Genomic DNA, 17,477 nt, shown 5'->3' on the forward strand with positions numbered 1-17,477 from the left:
GGGGTAGGGAAGGGCTGCCTGGCTTCCCCAGACAGAGAGAGTGGCAGGAGGGGAGGGGAGGAGAGGGGCAGTGGGCAGTGCTATGTCACTCCTTAAAGGCGTGGGTGCCCTTCATCCCTCTCTCCCTCCCTCCCTCCCTCCTTCCCCCCCCCCTACGCGCCTCCTGTCCCTTTGCGGGGAGAAGAGGAAGAGAGGACGAACAAAAAGGAACGAAAAGACGCCAATGGTAGTGAATGCCGGGGCGGGGCAGACGTCGGCGTGCCTCTCACGCGTTTTTTTTTCGGCACGTTCTACTGTGCCCACAGTGATGTCTCTTTGGCACAGGTGACGGCATCACTGCAGCTGCCCCCTGAGCAGCTCATCCTTTCCTCGCCCTCTTCTCCGCGTCGACATCAGCTGTCACTGAAACAGCAAAACAAGCACAAAAGGAGCAGAGCAGCGGCAAGGGCTCATGAACTAGTGTGAGTCGCGCGCAAGCACGCGCGTTCGCGCATAGGCGCGCTGCCATTGTAGTGGGCTGTCATCTGTTCACGTCTCTTCGCCTGGGCTCTCGGGTGCGCGTTGCTACCGTCAGCACCCCATGCTTCGCCTCGCACCTCCCCCGGTGTCGTTGAACCGCTTTCTTGACACCATCCCTGTTGTCGACACACGTCGATTTTGTTTTTGAGGGAGCTGCTTCCGCCACTGCGCGCTCTTCCCGTGTGCTGTGCCTCGAATCTGTGCGTTAATTTCAGCGAGGAGCAGAGGAAGCTTCCAGGCTTTGTTTTTCCTTCTCCATCCCCCTTCACTACCCACCCTCTTCCTCGCCTTGCCACGGTGCGAAGAACGGGAGCTCGTCATCTGTGCGGATAAACACCCACACACGCACGGACGTACGATTGCGTCATACCGGATACGTATACGTAGATACTCTCTAACAAAAAGGTAGGCGCACAGGCACCACCGAGTACCATCTCGTCTCGTTAGTGTCGCCGTTACGCCGCTTCTCCTCCCGCGACGTTATTGTAGACGCGAGGATAGCCCCGCAAGGGCAAATAAAAAGAAGCCCGAAGTTGACTGCGCCATTGCGGCCAGTGGCATCACCAGCACTCTTACCACGACGACGACCTCCCACCCCCTTGTAGCGACGGCGCAATGGCGGCCAAGAGGGAATTTTATGTGGACTTTGAGGTGAAGTTTGGGAAGATGGTCGTCTCGCTTGAGATGCCGGCCTCCGCCACTGTGCACGATCTGAAGCACAGGCTGGAGGAGCAGACACACGTGCGCCTTGACAAGCAGCGACTGCTGCTCAACCTGCCTGTTCTAAAGGCGAAGCACCGAGACCCGCCGCACGATACGGTGGTTCGCCTTCTCTTTCCGACGGAGCTGGTCAACCGCTGCGAGCAGCACGACGGTCCCGTGGCACAGCACGTGAAGGTGAGCGCCATGTTGCTCGGCAGTGCCGAGACGGCCCCGGCGGTGAACGTAGCGGCGACATCCGAGATATCGCGCTTGGTCGCCACCACGGTGGAGCACGACGGCAGGTGGTACCGGTGCTCCTACGCACGAGGCTACCTGCGGCAGACGGCGTACGTCTGTCGCACATGCATCGACGAGGGGAGGGCTGACCCACAACACGCGCTCTGCCTCGCTTGCGCCGAGTTCTGCCACGGAAATCACGAGGTCGAGGAGTGGGGCGTGCGGTACTACATGCGATGCGACTGCTGCACGCAGAAGTGCTGGCGGCCTCCAGCGGATCCCGAGGCGGCGGCAGAGGCGGCTGCAAAGCGTCGAGCGGGGCTGTATTCCTCGCCATCCGTAGCGTCCGCCACGGCCTCCGGCTCCGAAGTGCGTGCCGTGCAGATGCGTGACATTGAAGAGCGCACCACGCGCAAGCGCGCGCGTTCGACGTCGCCGCTGACGCCGAAGCGCTCGCGCGGCAGCTCACCCGTGAGTGGTATTCGCATGGCCACGATCCCGCCGGCAGACATGCCGGAGGTCATCCTGCACCACTCCACCGCCGCTGGTGCAGCGGCGGCATCGTTAGTGGGCGCCTTCAGGCCATCGCAAGACGCCAGCAGGGCCCTCCCCTCGTCGTCCGCGTTCTCCCCAGGACCGTCGCCGCCCTTGGCCGCGGCCGACCAGGCGGATGCATCGACACGTGTCTCGAACGGGCGAGCCTTTGTCGGCAAGCGCGTCTCTGACAGCGGCGACGAGGGCGGCGACATTCACGGCGACCACGGCGAGGGGGAGCACAGTGACGCGCTCCCGTCACCGCTGCCGGAGCTGAGCCGCTGTGCCTTCGTCGTGGACAGCAAGACAAAGAAGGCGCCAGTGGAGTCGGTTCTGCCAACGAATCGGCACAACCGCTACCCACGCGACCCGTTCAACTGGTGCTACTGCAAAAACGCCTACCCCAGTGACGACCCCGAGTGCGGCGGTATTGCCTGCATGCTCTGCTGCAGCTGCTACTGGAGCACCCACATCACGAGGCTGCACACATACCAGTACCGGCGCATGCCGTGCTACGGCGATGTGCTGCTCGGCGACACGGTCGTCTTCAAGTGCACGACATGCAACACTCACGTGTGTGTACCGTGCCGATACCGCTGCCACAAGGACCACAACGTTGAAGAGGCGTTGGTGACCCCTTCGAAGGACGATGGCACCGACAACAGCGGGCCGGAGGGGGTAAGGTTCAGCTGCGGCTGCCGGGGGCGCTGCGCCATTGCGGAGGAGGTTGCGGCCGAGATGATCGATGATGAAAGCACATTCGACCCGATCCCAGACTCGGTGGCAACAGAGCTGATGAATGACGATGTCTTCACCGGATTCGTGTGTGCCTACTGCATGCAGGAGCACCCATGGATAGCGACGGAAGACCCACTGAGGTGCTACCACGGCCAGCTGCCGCCGATGGCGCCCGCGAAGAAGGCGGTGCTCGCCTGCGGCATCAAGTCTGCAGTCCCCCACTCGGCAGACATGGAGGACTCCGACGTGTTCCCGTACCACGGGATGCTGTTGCCGGTGAACGCCTTCACGGACGCCACGACGTGCTCCTGTAAGCTATGCCGCTCTGCGTTTGACCAGTTCGCGCCGCGCGCGACAGAGAACGCGACGGAGATGATCATGGAGCTGCATGACCACTGCGATCACTGCGGCAAATCCGTCAAGGACCAGCAGGCCTTCATGTGCCGCACATGCGAGATGAACCTCGACAACACCTTCTTCATCTGCAAGGATTGCAACGCGATGCGGGAGTTGCTGGTGCAGAACGTCAATCGCGTGCGGGCCTTGGCCGGGCCGCAGAACGATGAGACGCCGCCACAGGCGGACGAGAGGGTGGAGGGGGAGATGGGAGAGGTGACGGCAGAAGGCTCTGAATTTGATGCAGCGATCAACAGCGTGGACGACGAGGCCCTGCCCGAGGCCGGCGGGTACGACCACGATCTCTCACACGAGTTCATCGAGGACACCTTCGAAAACTTGTACGCGCTGTGCGGAATGCAGATTCTGCAGAACATGGACCCCGAGATGCAGGAGTACGTTGCCTCTAACTGGGATCCGATGGTGAACCAGGTGGAGGTGGCGAACACCTTGTCGCAGTCGCTCGGGCAGATTCCGCTGCAGTTTGATGAGGATGAGCTGCGGGAGATGGCCGTGCTGAACCAAAAGCCCAACGAAGCACAGGGGCGCAAGTGAAGGAATGCGCAGCAGCGGGAGTAACGGACAGAGAGAGAGAGAGGGAGGGAGGGAGAGAGAGAGAGAGAGAGACAGGACGCAGCCCACGGCAGCATAAAACGGCGCTACTCATGAGAGCCGTGCTCCGTTCTCACGACCTCGCATACGCTCGATCAGCGCCTCATGCGGCAGCGGGCGGCGCACCTCGCCTGACGTTCGTGGCATGCCATATTGCGTGCGCCAGCGGGTGCTGGGCACTCGCTCACCGTCTTTGGCCTGCATACGTGTATGCTTGGGAGGAGGTTTGAGTGAGCATGCCTGTGGGTGTGTGTCTCTCTTGAAGCAGTGGCAGATGGATGCCATGCGCCTGACCCCCGCATCACCCACCCCCACCCACGCGTGCTCACGAAAACACACACACAAAAAGCGGGGTTCACTCCACGGCGCTGAACATGGACATGGACCGGCCCTCCTTACCCTCGTTGCCGTCTCGTTCGCCGTGCACTTTGGCAACGCGCGACGTCACGCAGAGTCGATAAAGGCGAAGGAATAATCTCGAGCGTCGTTTTGTGTGTGTTGCGACGCAACCACGAAGCGAAACGTAACAACAAAAAAGAGCTGCTTCTCCCTACCCCACTCGCACACCAGACATCTCGCCGAAATCCACAGAAGGAAAGAGGGTGCACGCGTGATGCTTTCTGGTCCTTGTTTCATGCACTTGAGACGCGGCATCCTGGGCAACACACGGGAAAAGGATACGTGTTCCTGTATGTGGCGTATGCATCTGACATGATTCCTGCAGCGCAGGGAAAGCCGGTGAGTATGCTTGTGGAGTGCCGCCGGCTAGTCCATGTAGTTTTAGTCTTTAACCGTCAACCCCCCAAACGTTCCATCCATCCGACCCGCCCTCTTCGCCGCTTCTTGCGTCTCTGCCTCTTCCCTCCTTTGCCCTCCTTCACGGCTTGCTGCCCCATTTGTGCTCTGCCTTGCTACAACACAGAACCAGCAAATTCGTTGGCAAACCTTCCAAGCGATCTGCGCAAGCGGGGGGCACGCAAGCGAACAGGTCCACCTCTCTCTTTTTCTCTTTCGACTTCCGTCTCTCAGCACACACACGCACACACACACACACACACACTACAGCGTCTTGACACTCCTGTAGTGGCCATGACAGAGCACGAGAACACGCCACGCCTGGAGCTCGAGGCCGCTCTCGGCTACAGTGGCAACCTCCCCGGCAGCCTGGTCGCCCACCCCGATCAGCAGCATCTGCTGTATGCCCTTGGCGCGTGCATTGTGATTCGCGACGCCAACGACGCGGAAAGCTCCGAGTTTTTCTACGGCCACAATGACAAGATCAGCTGTCTCACCGTGAGCGTGTCGGGTCGCTACGTGGCGTCGGGGCAGGTGACCCACCCGGGGTTTCAGGCGGACGTCTGCATCTTCGACTTTGCGGAGCGCCGCCTCATCCACCGTATGCTGCTGCACAAGGTGAAGGTGCAGGCGCTCGCCTTCTCGCTGGATGAGCAGTATCTGGCCTCTGTCGGAGGGCCTGACGACAACACGGTTGTCCTGTGGGACGTCAAGACAGGGCGTCCGCTCTGCGGAGCGCCCGCACACCACACCGAAACGAAGGCCATCGCCTTCTTCAACAACAACTCTGAGAAGCTCATCACCGGCGGCGTCGGCTCCCTGCTTGTCTGGACGGTCGATCTCGAGCAGCGGAAGATGAACTCCGTAGACATTAACATGGGCAACATGCGCCGCAGCGTGCAGACGATCTCGATCGAGAAGACGGACAAGTACGTCTACTGCGGCACCACCTCCGGAGACGTCATCTGCGCGCAGCTGCAGCAGGCCAACGTTTTCAAGATGCAGGGACCGCAGAAGAAGCTCTCTGGCGGCATTCTGTCCACGATCCTCACCAACACAGGCGACGTGCTGGTCGGCAGTGGTGCTGGAGAGCTGCAGCTGCTCTCGAAGATCAACCTCACAGTGCAGAATAGCGCCACTGTCAACGGTGGCGTGACGGCACTGGCCCTCATGGGGGATAACTACTACGTCGGCACGAAGACAAGCAACTTGTACTTTGTGAACGGTGGCAACTTCATGACACGGCTGCGCCTCACGTGCCACAGCGAGGCGGTGCAGGACGTCGTTTTCCCCCATGGCTTCAGTTCTGTGTTTGCCACGTGCTGCGATACGGACATCCGCGTCTGGAATGCAAACTCGTGCACAGAGCTGCTGCGGATCGAGGTTTCGAACCGGACGTGCAACTGCTTGCAGTTTAGCCGCGACGGCTCGCTCATCATCTCCGGCTGGAGCGACGGTCGCATCCGTGCCTTTGGCCCGCAGTCTGGAAAGCTCGTGTTTTCCGTCGCCGACGCGCACAAGGTGGAGCAGGGGAGCCGTAGCCACAAGGTTGGCGGCAAGGTCGGTGTGACGTCCGTGTGCGCCGACAACGCCGGCCACCGCATCATCACCGGCGGCTCCGACGGCCTCGTGCGTGTCTGGGCCATCCGCGGGGCCACCTGCACGCTGGAGGCTTCGATGAAGGAGCACAAGGCTGCCGTGAACGCCATTGTCATCTCGCACGATGATACCGAGTGCGTGACAGCCAGCGACGACGGCAGCTGCATCGTGTGGGACCTGACTCGCTACCTTCGGCGCAACATCATGTACCGTCAGACCTACTTTCGCGCGTTGGAGTACTACGTTGATGATAGCCAGCTGATCACGTGCGGCAGTGACAAGTGCATTGTCTACTGGGACTCCGTTGACTGCCACGCCATTCGCGAGGTGTGTGGCAGCCGCACCGCCGAGTTGAACTCACTGTCTTTATCACCTGATGGACGGTTCTTTGTGACGGGCGGCAATGATCGCATTGTGAAGGTGTGGGACTACGATCGCGGTGAGTGCATCGCGGTGGGGCTTGCGCACAGCTGCAGCATCACCAAGGTGCGCGTATCGCCGGACGGCAAGAAGATCGTGTCCGTTGGCGATGAGGGTGCCGTCATGGTTTGGAACATTGCCGAGCTTGCGATCGAGGGCCTCTAAGCTCGTTCTTATCAGGTGTCTATATCGTTAGAAGGTCCAGTGGTGCACACCATTGTCATGGAAGGGCGGCTCATGGAGCGCCGTCGGGGAACCTCGACGCAAAGCCGCGACAACGAACGAAAGTGAGAGGCCGTTTTCGTAGTCTCTCGCCCGGGCTTGCTTTCATGCCCTTGCCTTTGGTACTCCTCAGTGCTGGTTGAGGGATTCCCGTATGTGGCGAAAAAAAAAATATATAAAAAACTGCATTGTCGTGCGTCTTGTCTGTTCGAAAGGCGCCCGCTGTCTCATACTCCACCCCCTATCTCCTTTGCTCCGCTCGAGGAAGAACAAAATCGGACCTGCCTCTTTTCCGTGCACGCGGACTTGTAATGCACGCAGTATTCCGTGGGCTGCGGCGGGGGTCCGTGAGCCCCCCCCCCTCCTCCTCCTCCTCCTCTCAGCCTCACCACCACCTGTTTCAACTTGGACGGACGCCCCCAAGGCCCCTTAGACTCTTTTTGTTTGTACGGTCGCGGTCGCTTGCTGCTACTGGTTTCTCGTGTGCCTCTGTGTACGTTTGTGTGCATGTGTTGTTGTATGTGTACGTGTGTGTGCATGTGCCCTGACTTGGTCTATCCTTCTCCACGTCGTGCGCGCGCTCTGTCTCTGTGTGCGGTGCGTTGTCATGTTCTCATCACACGCGCTATTCAGCAGGGTGGTGGTGACGCTGATGGTCCTCCTCCGCTGCCTCTGTCATCCATCTCTCACCCCTCCCCCGATGGGTCGCGATCGCGGTGCGTGCGGGTTTGTGTGCGAGCCTCTGGCTTGTTTTCTCCTTTGTTTGCTCTGTCGGCTACCCGGACCATGTACAGGTGGAGGAGGGAACGGGCGGACGCAGGACCACCGTCGAAGATAGAGGAAGAGCGGCCGCGTTTTCGGCAATGCGTGCCGCTTGCTGGCAGCTGTGACCGAAAGTGATGACGCGAGACCAAGTAGTGTTTATGCAATGCAAAAGCCTAGATTTGCATCTGTATGTTTGTGCGCGTGACCTGGAGAGATGAAGCACAGCGAAGGGCATGGGCGCCAGTGGCACCGCTGCCTCACCGGAGATCGGTGAAGCGGTCGAGAGAGATGGAAAGTGCAAAAGACGGAAAGACATCGTGTCGACTATGCCGTCTATGTTGTCCTGCAACACTCCGCATTCGTGCGTTGCCTCTCTCCACTCTCCTTGATCTTTTCTTCTTGATCGTCTTGTGCCTTGCCGACGCATCCCTTGCATTCCACCTTGACTGTTTTCGTCCTCTGTTTCGCTTGATGCGCGTGTCCTTCTTCGCACGCCTGTGCGCGTGTGTCGGGTCTCCTCTGCCCTCCCCCCTCCCCTCCCCTCCTCCCTTCGCCCTCCCCTCTTTGGGTTTCCTTTCGCGTCACTCTCCCACCTCTTCTTTTTCTTTTCTACAGCTTGGTGTGTGTGTCGTGTGTTGCGTGTGTAATGTCTGTTCCTTTTTTTTTCGCTGATGTATGGTAGGATGATCACGAAGACGATGACGATGCCCTGGCCCTTCAAGATAATGTAGCCGCAGATCTTCATCCTCTTTTTTTTTCGTTTTCCCTTTCTCTCTCCTTTCATTCTGCGGCTGTGACACCGTTGGTGCTCGACAACAGAACAGACAGCCCTTGCACAGACACACGGACACGTCTGAAAAGACGCCATCGTGTAGGATGAGGAAGATAGAGAGGATAACGCACCCCAACGAGCACAACAAGTACGCGGACGTGAGGAAACGACATGCCACGGTGTTCTACACGGTTTCACTGTGGGATTCGCGCTTGCCCACGTCACTTCTATGTGGGATGTGCATGCGCACCGACAAGAGAAGACGGCAGCCAGGAAAAGAGAAAGGACGCGGTACTGCATGCTGCTTGACACAGTCGTCTGGCAGCGTACACACGCTGCGTAGAGAGAGAATATATGTGGGGCTGCCGCCTTTTCCGTGTGGGTCTATGGATATGTGTTTGAGACCCCCCCCGTTCTCTCTGGAAATGTGTGCCGCTCCTCCACGACTCCTGAGAGGTCACTTCATTGTACCTTCTCTACCGTTCGCTTGGACCTCTTCCCCTTCCCCTCCCTCCCCCCATTTGTTTGTGTGGTCCGGACACCACGGTCGATCCTCGTACGGGTGATACATAACCCGTTTCTCTGCGGCTATTCATGTCCCGGCGTGCTCTTTTCCAACCACTGCAATACGCCGCACATGCGCACTCGTCACACCGACACCCCAATGCACGGATCGTCTCGCAGCCGCAGAGCACACACATATATACCTCCTACCCTACACTGCAGACCTGTGCAGTCCAGCGACACAGCGTCGCCCTTCACATCTACACTTGAACCAAAAAAAAAAAGCGAGCGCGTTAGCCCCACCCCCTCACTTACTTGCCACCACCCTCTGATATACTCTTTTCTGCTGCTGTTGTTTGGTCGCGCCTCATATTGTCCTCTCAAGCGCACTTTCGGGACTCTCTATCTCGCGCGTGCGCACCCGAACGCATACCTCCAACTCGTGTGTCGCCCCCTCCCTCCTACGGAGTCATTCGAGGCGAGCCCACATATCATCTTCCTTTGTCTCCCTGCTCCCCCTCGCCCTACCCCTTACTGCCTGCAGTGCGCCTCTTCTTTAGGGCCTTTTTCGCTACGGTGTCTGCGCCTGGCTTTTCGTTTTACGCTCTCCTCGTTTTTGTTCCTTGTTGCTTTCCCCTGTCTCCGTGTGTGTGCCCTGTGCATTGTACCTCACCGGTTTCTCTTTGCCTGTCTCCTCACTCTGTCCCGCCGACGCGGACGTGCTCGTGAAATATCAGCGGTCACTCGCCCATCGGCTGCAGCTCTACCCACTTCCTCACTACACGCACTCAGACGTACACCAGGCTTCCGAAAAATGATCGAGAGTACGCGGTCCGTCGGTGACTCCAGCTGGGACAGCCATCGGCAGACGAACCGCGTGGGCGGCATCGTCATCAGGGACGTAGACATTCATGGCAGTCTGACGACGAAGCAGGACGATAAGGTTAACATCAGTGACGCGAGCGGCGAGGTCAACATGCACGAAAACAGCTACTTGAACGAATTCGAGTACACCCCGACCCCCTTCAACCCCCGTCGCGTCAGCCGCTGCCGTCTTGAGAACCTTGTGATTCTGGCCACGCTGATTGTGATGTTTGTATTATCGGTCTTTGCCCTCGTCACCCCGCTGTTCTACTACAGATCTTCTACCGCCACCGTCCGCATCAACAGCGTGAACTTCTGGGGCAGCGGGGGGGAGGGCGTACAGCAGCGCTACAATGTCCACACAATTTTCTGCGAAAACTATGCCACCAAGTCGGATGGGTACCTGGCTTTGTACATCCTGCTTTTCCTCATCGTCTGCGTCGGCTTCTTATTGTCGTTGTTCCCCATCATCTGCGGCCGCGTGTTGATCTGCACCTACCTCGTCCACACGCTGCTGATTTTGTGTTGGTTCTTTCTTCTGGTTGCTATGATCTTGGGAGTGCTGATGTACCGCGGAAATTTGTGCCACAACACGTCGCTAAAGAACATCGGCTTCCGCTACGGCCCAGCGTTCGGCTTGACGGCCGCCCTTTTCTCTCTCCTCTCCATTACGATGATCTTCTTAGTCCTACGCGCCATCAAGAATCCGCTATAGTACCCGCACTAGACGAGCAAGAATTACCCAAATGCGGAAGGCAAGGATGGAGCAGGAAATGGGAAGCGTAGGGAAGACAGCTTACGCTATGCCTCCACGTCCACTCACTCCTCAGACTCGCGTGCGCGCGCACACACACGCACACGCGTGAGGGCAGCGGTTGTGTATAGGTGCAACTGTACGCTGTCCTTCCGATGTGCTGACGGGCTATGATTGCGACGCTGTCGGCGACCCCATGCTGTGCCAGAGCTCCAAAACTTCTCTTGTTATGCTTAGTTTTCTTTATTTTTATGTTTTTCTTTTGACCCCCTCCCCTCCTCCTCCTCCTCCTCCTTGCTTTGTTTCGGTGTCTCATCTGTGCATCTTTCTTTTGAGGGGATTTTTTGTTTGCTCATCTCTCTCGTCTCTCTTTTCTGCTTTGCTTGTCCTCCTTGCTGGCCCGCTTCTGACTCCTTCCTCCCTGCGCCCTTGTTCTCCTCTTCTCGTCTACTCCCACCCTCTTACCCGGACGCGTTGTGTGGACGGAGAAAACGGGTCTCGCGGTGCAGCAGCCGTGTTCGGAGCGAGTTATGCGGCATTTATAGGTCGGTGGGGTGTAGCCGCAGACGAACGCGCAACAAGCTTCGATGGTCACGAAGCGCGACAACCTTGCCACGACATACCGTTGCCCGTTTTATCATTCTTTCTTCTACCATTATTTTCGCCCCCCTCCCTCCCCTCCCTTCCTCGATACCGCTATGACGGTGGAACACTTTAGCGTGGTGTGTCACTGCCCACTGCCCCTCTCCTCCCCTCCTCTCCTGCCACTCTCTCTGTCTGGGGAAGCCAGGCAGCCCTTCCCTACCCCTGCCAAATGCCGAGCCACTTCGGATGGTGCCAGGGCCTGGTGCCTGTGACGTAGAGAGATGTCAGAGCGATGCGTCGCTGCTGATGTCGGTAGCCAGGCTCCGAGTGGCATTGCGTCTGCGCGACCTGCAACCGTGAACACGCGTGTGCCAGCCGTGTGGTGGGCAGAGTGTCAGCGGGACTCGGGCGTGCACCATCCCCGGCCCTCACACTGCCTGCTGGTGTGGGGGAGCCTGAGGGCTGCCCCGAGGGGGCTGCACCGGGTGGGGACGGGCATGATGGGCGAGCGGCCGTGAGGCGGCCTGCTCGGCGGAGGTGGATAGAGCTCGACGCAGATGTGGTGCTGCGATGGCTGCGTCGCGGTTGCGGTAGCACGTGTGTGCGGCTGCTTGGCACCACGCAAACGAGCCGGCGACGGGGCCGGGCCGCGTTCGGTTGGACCCCATGCTCTGCAGCAGAGAGCGGGCACGCTGCATTTAAAGGTCGTCATCAGAAGCTCTCGACAAATTAAACAAGAAAAGGTAACCCCCAGAATTCAAAGAAATGCCACCAACAGCATTTCCGCGGTGGGAGGGGAGGCACTTGGGGTGGTGGATGGCCAGTAACCACCTTTAGCGTACCTCCATGCACTGTCGATGGGTTTCCTATGGATTGGCTGCTTAGCTGATCTTCGCTGCCCCGCAGCGCATGTCTAGGCACGTTGGCACTTCCTGCGGTCAAAGAAGGAGAGGGGGCATACGGCGGCGCACAATGGAGCTGGTAGGATCGGGAGTGTCGACTTCAAGGCCGGCGTCTGGGCATGGGCATCCCCTCTCCCCTCCCAACCGCGCACCTCTATCCGCCAATGTTGCTGCTTGCTCAATTTCATTGCTCCTCCTCATCATCTCTCTTGCCTCCTCTTCTTTGGCTGCGGCGTGTATGCTTGCCGCTTCGTGTTGGATTTTACCTCCACGGTGTCAATGACAACAACACACACAAACACACACGGACACGACCTCCGAATCTATTGGAGTAGTACTTTGCATAGAGTGTCGTGTCGCCCCAACCCCCTCCCTCCTCCCGCTCCGGCGCACGCCCTCTCCCCCCTGCAAGTTTTCCATTCCCCCTCCTCCCGCCCGCAAGAAAGAAGAAGTTCTCTCATCAGGCACACTCCTTCTGCGTCTCCTCACTCTTCTTCGCTCTCTCTTTGATTGTTGTGTTGTGTCTTCTCGTTCTCTCTCTCTCTCTCGTTGCCGACTAGTTGGGGGAGGGCAGCAGCGAGCGACACGTTTCGTGGTTCCTGAGAGAAGGGAAAAGCAGCTACAAAAAAAAGGGAAGTTGTAGGACAAGCGTGCGTGACGGAGCCGTCGTTCGCGCAGCTTACTCGTCTACTCTACTTTGTTGTTCTACGACGCTGTTCATATTTTTTCTATTTTGTTTGTGTGTTTCCTACTGGTGAGTTGCTTCGAGTGCTTGCATCAACCCCGCCTTTCTGCATCCGTTTCTCGCCGTGTGTGCGTGTGCCGCACACATCTTTTTTTTTTTGTTATTGCTGTTGACGCTGTTCTCTCGCTCTCTGACTCTCGAGTGTCTTTCAAGACAACATTGCTGTGCAGGGAAGCGAAAGAGAACTTCACAACGGAGGGCCGGCGCTCGCGGTGGACGCACGTACACATCCGCTACAGGCACTTCGATTTTTTTTCTTCACGGCGCATCTCGGTGTCCCTCAACGCTTTCATTTTTTCCATTTCTCTTTCTTTGTGCGCTATCCTTCTTCCAGCCCGCCGCTCCGCTGCCAAGCAACTCTCTTTCTCTCTCTCTACCCCTTCTCCATTCGTCATAAAGCCTGCGTAGAAGCCCCTCCCTCGCCTCTTTCACACACACACACACACACACACACACACACACACATGCGAACACGCAGAGACAGCGGAACCCACGACCAGTGAGCTCAGGGAGCCGACGTGACACCTTTGTCTGATCTTGAAACGCGTGCTCTGCGCCCCTTCCTCCTCGCAGGATCTTCTCTCCATTTCTCATTCATCAGCGCTATCAAGGCTGTCGTCGCCGCCTGACCAACACCGCCGCCACCCTCTTCACCTACTCTGCCCCTCCCCCTGCGTCCCTCGAGCCTTCGCCCCCTTTGTATGTGTTCTCGTTGTCTTGTCGCCCGTGCTTCGGTTCCGCCTTCGCATTTGCACACACACACACACGCATACCGCACTCCCTTATTCAGGTAGCCCCCCCCCTCCCTTCTTTTTCTTCTTTCTTTCTCACACCCCCTGAGGTGCATGGGACATAATGGCATCCAGCAGGAACCGATCGCCGTCCTCGCCGAGCACGGAGTCGTCGTACGAAAGCCAGCAAGATCAGTGCCAGCAGCAGGAAAGCTACAGAACGGAGCACCTGGAAACCCAAGCACGGTCTGACTCTGACATGCAGAAGGCTGCGCGTCAGCACCGCGCAGGTAGCAGCGTGCACCACTCTGAAAGCGGGGAGCGCAGCCAGTTGTTGACGGAGAGGTACCGGCACCGAGTGGAGAAGGCGTCGTCAGTTTGGCTGAGCGGCATCCTGAACGGTCACAGCTATGCACCGCGGCCCAAGAAGGTGGATGAGGCGGAGCTGAGCGACACCGCCAAGGAGGAGCTGCTGAAGGAGCGAACGTACACGATTCCGCGTGGATACAAGTACTACGTGGATGGCTTGCCACCAGTGCTGAGCCCGGTGCCACAGAACGGCTTCCGAACAGCCCTCATCATCCACATGATCTTCTTTGGTATCGCGTTTGTCTTCACGCTGGCGGCTGCCTGCCCCATCCCGTGGTACCGTGGCAGGAACGTCGATGTCGGCGGGGTAAACTACAATGACCGTTTGTTTTCTCTGTGGATAGCGGAGGGTGGCAAGTACCCGGCTATTCGGGTATACGCGATGAAGCACTGCCTCTTGGAGAAACAGTTCTACCAGAGCATTGCCGTTTCCACCATTCTGGGCTGCGTGCTCTCCTTCCTCTCATTTCTTATCTCTGGCGCGCGTCTCTCCGGGCGTACCTCCTACGGCTGGATCTTACTCTTCAGTTTCCTTGCCTTCGCCTGGACGCTCTGCGGCAATGCAATGTCGATCAGCATGTATTATTCCTCTCGCTGCAATGCGCCGCGGTTTTCAAACACGGCGAGCCTCGCCGCCGGCTTCGTGCTGTCGCTGCTGGCGTGGATCTTCCAGTTGGGCGGCCTCCTGGCCGTTGTTCTGGTAACAAAGTTGAACGTTGGCCCGGTGCTGAAGCAGCTGCGTGTGATGGACACGTACTACATGGCGCTGCTGTGCGTGTCGCTCCTGTTCCTGTGCGTGGCGAACGCGGGCACTGTGTGGAAACGCAGCTTCAACACGCGTGACGTGAGCGTGGTGCGTGTGACGTACTGGCACACAGAGCTAATTATGCCGAACGGCACCAGCCTCTACTATAGTCGCGGGCACTATCGCTGCAGTGCCTATAGCAAGCGCATGAAGGCGAGTATCTCGTTTCTCATCCTATCCAGTATTGCTCTATTTATGGCGGCTGTGCTGGCGATCCCGGCCTTCCTCGCGCGCGGCTGCCGTATCGCCTCGATCGTCTTCTCCGTCATCACGCTTGTGTTCTTACTCATTTCGTGGGTGACTGCCGTCGCTGTGCGGTACCGTAACTCTTGCATCGGTGCCGTCAATGGCACCATGTACCAGTACTACCCGGGTGTGCCCTCCGGCATTCACAACGGACTGACGAGCTTTCCGGGCTACGGTGTGCAGGAGGGGCTCGTCTTGCCTATTGTCGCGTGGGTCATTGTACTTGGCGCCACCGTCCTCAACCTTCGAGTGCCGTGGATTTAGGTGAACGTCGTAGAGCAACAATAGGAAGGTGTGAAGAAGGCTCAAAGAGAAAAAACGCAGAAGAGCCGTGACAGAGAAGCGACGAGACGAGGCAATGGTGACGGAGCGAAGACGTGCCGATGACGAGAGAAGTGTAGATGCGGCAGTGGTGGGGCAAGCAGAACAGCCAACCAGCCCACACAGACATGGACGGAGTCCATACGTGTGTCTACGATGGACGTAGAAGGGCCACCGCGGTTTGTTCGTGGGGTGTATGGACGAGGTGCAGCGTTCGCAGCGGTCCGCACCTCCGCTCTCCCCCGCTCTTTCTCCTCCTCCCTCAGCTCGTTTGGTGCCTTGAATCAGCAGCAGCACCTCCTCAGCTCATCCTCGTCTGACCGGCAGGCCATCACGACCCACTGATGGTGCTCTGCCGCGCAAGGAAGAGCGAGACGCGGCGGACATGCGAAGACGAACAACAAAGAACGACATCAACACTTCCGCGCGCGCGTTTGTGGCTTGGAGACGGCTCCGTCTGCCTGGTAGTGGGTCGTTCGAGGGAGCAGGTCGGGGTGGCGGGCGACACTCGCACTCGGTAAACGCGACGGCGCCTTTTGTGCAATGCTCCTCCCTCTTGCCGCCTCCGTGCAAGGGCGGCGCCGGCCCCTCCGTTCGCCGGCAGAGAGACCTGCCGTTTGTTATTCTGCTCGTGTTTTGGTGAATGATGTTGCATTCGAACTGGTTTGCAGCATGTGTAGACCGGGGTGCCGCGCAGAGGCATCTCACCGTCTACTGCACCGTCGCCCCCCGTCATCTTTCAGTGGTTGGTGTCCAGAAAGGGTCGGGAAGGTGGTGCGTGCTCGCAGATCCTCTTGCTTCTATTCGTTGGGCAGCATCGCACACGGGCCCGCAAACACGCACAGATACACCTTCACGATAAAAACAGAAAGAGGAACAAATGCCGCTGAGTATCTTCTCCGTGCCGACGCCATCATGCAGGCGGTGCATCAGCGAATGCATCCTCATACTTGTCCCACGTCTCCACCCCTTCCCCACGGCCCTCCACGTCTTCTTTGTTGGTTTGGATTTGACCTTCGCATCATTCTGGTATGCAGAGCTGCTGATGCGCACTCGCAACACGCGGGGAGGGGCATTATTTTTTCGTGGGGGATTTGTCTACATTGTAATGACAGTTGATTTTCCGCAGGTGGTGCGTGCGATCCGAGAGGAATCTTCGTTACCTCGCGCTCCTGGAGTCTCTCTTTCTTTTTGTCTTAAGCGTGTCCCTTCCCCCTCCCCGATTTCTCCGTCTCTCTCCAGCGTCGAGTGTTTTGGCCCCGTGCGGTCGAGCTTCGTTTTTTTTTGTGGTGTATCTGCGTGCTGCTGTCTATGTCCCCTTTAACCCCAGCCTCCGTCTCTTCCATGCCATGGCGTCCTTCTTGTTTAGTTCCGTATGACCCTCCCATCCCCCCCCATTCCGCTCGTTGCCGTCTAACTTCAGATGCCTCAGTCCATCTCCTGTTTGACTCGCCTCTCACCTCTACACCCCAAACCTCCCTTCCTGGATTCCCCCCTCACACCACCACCATCACTGTTCTCATCCTTTCCACTCGATCCTGAAGTTTCTCTGTGAGCATTATTGCTCTTTTTCTATGATTACTACTACTCTGTTGGCTTGCTTTGTTTGCTCACGCCATCCTCATGCGGGTGTGAGCTCCTTCTCTCCTCCTCCGTTCCTGCGTTGTGTTGTGTTTTGGCTTGCTTGTGTCCTCCCCCACTCGTGTTCGCCTCTGTTTTCGTTCTTGTTTTGGTTGTGTGTTCTTGCTGTGCTGTTGCTGTTGTCGTCGCTGTTTTTTTTTTTTCCATGCTGTGCCGACCATCATCTATATGTGGGTGTGTGTGCGCGCGCGATTTCGTATCGATTACGCCTTCTCGTTTGCGGAGACTGCGTCTTTCCTTTTTTTTTTTGCTAAACATTTCCCTGGTGCAACTCATCCGACCTTCGCTGTCTTCATTGTTGTTGCTGCTAGATATGCACCTGGTGCTGTTCTTCGCTGTGTGGTCGTGGTGGTTTTGTTGTTTTTTTCGGACGCGTTGCTCGGCAGCCTCAGCGTTCCGGTTTGTGATGAGGTGATGGCGCGCAACTCCTTGACACCATCATTCTCTGTGAAGGGTGGGGTATGGACATGGCGTATGCTCACTGCTCTCTCTCTCTCTCTCTCTTTGTGATCTTCATCTAAACCGCCACGTCCCCATTAGATGTGTTCTTTACGATTATAATCGAAGCCTGTGCGCCACCTTTCTCAATCTCTCCATGCAATATCACCATCATTGGACGCGTGCACACACAGGCCAAAGATACGCTTATAGGGACACGTGCCGCCACAGACTCGAAGCGCGCTGCCTCTGTGTGCGCAT

The 17,477-nt window shown here is 57.9% G+C and overlaps 4 protein-coding genes across 4 annotated transcripts; all 4 read left to right on the top strand.

Annotated features, from left to right (window-relative positions):
• Positions 1-1,134: 1,134 nt before the first annotated feature.
• LMJF_28_1100 (conserved hypothetical protein) lies at positions 1,135-3,681 on the top strand (the record flags this gene model as incomplete). The annotated part of the gene is made up of 1 exon (XM_001684340.1): positions 1,135-3,681. The coding sequence occupies one exon, from the start codon at positions 1,135-1,137 to the stop codon at positions 3,679-3,681; it is 2,547 nt and encodes an 848-aa protein (XP_001684392.1).
• A 1,146-nt stretch (positions 3,682-4,827) lies between these two features.
• On the top strand, positions 4,828-6,717 carry LMJF_28_1110 (conserved hypothetical protein; the record flags this gene model as incomplete). The annotated part of the gene is made up of 1 exon (XM_001684341.1): positions 4,828-6,717. One exon carries the CDS (start codon positions 4,828-4,830, stop codon positions 6,715-6,717), a length of 1,890 nt encoding a protein of 629 aa, XP_001684393.1.
• Positions 6,718-9,629: 2,912 nt separating this feature from the next.
• Positions 9,630-10,394, top strand: LMJF_28_1120 (conserved hypothetical protein; the record flags this gene model as incomplete). Its single annotated transcript, XM_001684342.1, has 1 exon — positions 9,630-10,394. One exon carries the CDS (start codon positions 9,630-9,632, stop codon positions 10,392-10,394), a length of 765 nt encoding a protein of 254 aa, XP_001684394.1.
• Positions 10,395-13,520: 3,126 nt separating this feature from the next.
• Positions 13,521-15,080, top strand: LMJF_28_1130 (hypothetical protein; the record flags this gene model as incomplete). The annotated part of the gene is made up of 1 exon (XM_001684343.1): positions 13,521-15,080. One exon carries the CDS (start codon positions 13,521-13,523, stop codon positions 15,078-15,080), a length of 1,560 nt encoding a protein of 519 aa, XP_001684395.1.
• Positions 15,081-17,477: the final 2,397 nt, after the last annotated feature.

The sequence above is a fragment of the Leishmania major genome, chromosome 28 (assembly GCF_000002725.2).
Source record: "Leishmania major strain Friedlin complete genome, chromosome 28".
Taxonomy (NCBI): domain Eukaryota; phylum Euglenozoa; class Kinetoplastea; order Trypanosomatida; family Trypanosomatidae; genus Leishmania; species Leishmania major.